Source organism: Pongo pygmaeus, chromosome 15 (assembly GCF_028885625.2).
Source record: "Pongo pygmaeus isolate AG05252 chromosome 15, NHGRI_mPonPyg2-v2.0_pri, whole genome shotgun sequence".
NCBI classification, from domain to species: domain Eukaryota; kingdom Metazoa; phylum Chordata; class Mammalia; order Primates; family Hominidae; genus Pongo; species Pongo pygmaeus.
The window spans coordinates 19,982,076-19,984,450 of record NC_072388.2 but is presented as its reverse complement, the minus strand read 5'-3'; the positions used below and the strand labels follow the sequence as shown (position 1 = coordinate 19,984,450).

The 2,375-nt window shown below is 39.9% G+C and overlaps 1 gene segment (V, D, J or C); it reads right to left on the bottom strand.

The window, feature by feature from the left end:
* Positions 1-334: 334 nt before the first annotated feature.
* LOC129012905 (T cell receptor alpha variable 8-4-like) lies at positions 335-1,554 on the bottom strand. The segment is given in 2 exon segments: positions 335-925; positions 1,055-1,554. Coding segments are annotated over 2 exon segments (393 nt in total).
* Positions 1,555-2,375: the final 821 nt, after the last annotated feature.

Below are 2,375 nucleotides of genomic sequence, written 5' to 3'. Positions count from 1 at the left end.
CCTGGTGTAGTTTTCAATGTATGTGACTAATATATATGAACAACAATAACAAACTTTAGTGTTGGTAGATAAAGAGACGTTGTGTAAGATTTCAACATTTCACATAAGGAGGTACAGTATTTGCTCACATAAGACCCTGGATATTTAGGCATGTACATTGCCATCTCCAGAGCAACTACTCAAAAAGTACAGAGTTATAGCCAAAAAGTTCATAGATAAATTAAAATGTAAATTTAAAAGTATTTAAATAATCCAAAAGGAGTCAGAAAAAGAGAACAAAAAAAGGAACATGGGTGAAACACAATAATGAAATATACTTAAATCCAACCTGATTGATATTTATATTCAACTTTAATTATCTAAACTTCACAATGCAAAAACAGAGATTAACAAAGTAGATAAAAAGAAAAGATGCTCTTTTATGCTACCTACAGGAAACACACTTTAAAGTCACAGATAGTTTAAAAATAAATAGATGAAAAAGATACAGCATACATCAATAAGCATCAGAAACTTGGAATGGCTATTTAATGTTATAAAACAGACTTCAAGTTTGAGTTCTTGAGTCACAGAAAGTCTCAGCATCTCAGGAGGTTTGTGTTCAGCTCTCCTGCAGTCTCAAGCACTGTGTCACTCACAGCACAGAAGTACTGAGCTGTGTCGCTCACATGGGCTGAGGGTTTTGTCAGGTGGAAGGAGGTTTCACTCTTCTTAAATTCAGCCTCAAAACTATTGATTCCTTTAACCAGGGTGGTCCCTGATGTGTACTTCAGGAGAAGCTGGAGTCCTTGGTTGGGGTATTGCACGTACCAGAAGAGATTTGGTGAAACAGACGATGAGTAGTTGCACCTCAGCAGAACCAGGGCTCCTTCAGAGACAGAGACGTGGCTGTCAAGCTGGGTCACCGACTGGGCTCTGGTTCCTCCTGCAACACCAATGCTGTGTAAGTAAAGGTAGCACAGACTTTGCTATGAAGAAAAGATGCCTCTATTCAGAGAAAATTACAACACGGTCACATTTACAAAAGGAAGAAAGGTAATGGAATGTTACTAACCCAGGGTAAAAATCACCTCCAGCACTGGGACGAGCAGCAGGAGCATGGCTGAGCAGTGGCAACGCTGGAGGGCCCTGAGCAGAGTGGACAGAAGCCAAGGGCCCTGAGCCTCAGGAGCTAGGAGCAGCAGGCAGGTTAGGCTGGACAAGTCTCTGCCTTTGAAGCGTTTCAAAAACGGCTAAAGAAAGGCTTTCTCTTAAGGAGCCTGGATGTGTTCTGACCTCTTGTTCTCATCACAGCTCCCTACCTACACAGACATCAGTGAGCTACATCAGCCAGCTGCAGGGAGGAGGCTGAGTGGGTGAGGATGGTCGGCAATGAACACAGATGCCTCCTTAGTGCAACGTCGCCCCCTGAAGGCCACAGGCGAAACCACGGATCCAAGGAAGTGAACTGTTTGCTTCTCATTTGAGAAATGTGATATCAAAACCAACAGAAAGTGTTTCTTTCTTCCCAAATCTGTGATGAGGTCACCTTCTGTAGAGTATATTGTTTTAATCCTAAATACATGAGAAATGAGAGTAATGTAAAAATAGAAGACTAATTTACTTTACTGAGCAATTAGTCACAGAAGACAATATTCTGGACTTTGGAATACCATTGAGACACTCTATATTATTTTGTAAAACCATTCATCAAGGAGAGGGGAGGTGATCAGTTGCCTCAGTCTGGGCTGAACTTCATATGGCCCTGTGTTTCTGAATGTGAGCATTACAGTAGGTGAAAGAGATTATTCCTTATTTGATTCTTAAAAAAATAAATTAGATCAGAGTCTCATACTTAAAATCAGCATGGATCACATGTCATTAATTAATTAATCAAAGCAAACAAATAAAGCAAAAATTTTTTGTTAAGCAAAAATGTTAAAGAGGCCCCTTGGTTTCAGGTCAATAACTTTGATATTTGTAACTCTAAGAAAAAACAACTTAGGTACTTCATGTTTAAAAAGAATCCTGTTCCAATTGTCAAAGCTCCTATAGACTGATATATCATGCCAAACTATATCTCACACTAAAAAGGACATTAACAGAGGCCCATCTATGGAAAAACTTGCGTGGAATTATGAGTGTAAGAAAATATAACAAACAAATAATCCTGGGAAGAGTTAGGAAAAGAAAAGTAAAATAAACCTGTGTTAATTCAGAAAATTGGGAGGAATGCAACCAGCAGACAAGAAATGAGAGGACCTTGTGGGAGGTATAGAAAATTTGGGAGAGATTGACAGTGACACTCAACAGGGCTAGGCAAGCAGTAGTCCCCTGTGAGTGGGAGATAGGCTGTATTGAACTGGAGCGGTCGCCTCTGGCCTAAAAAGGTGAAA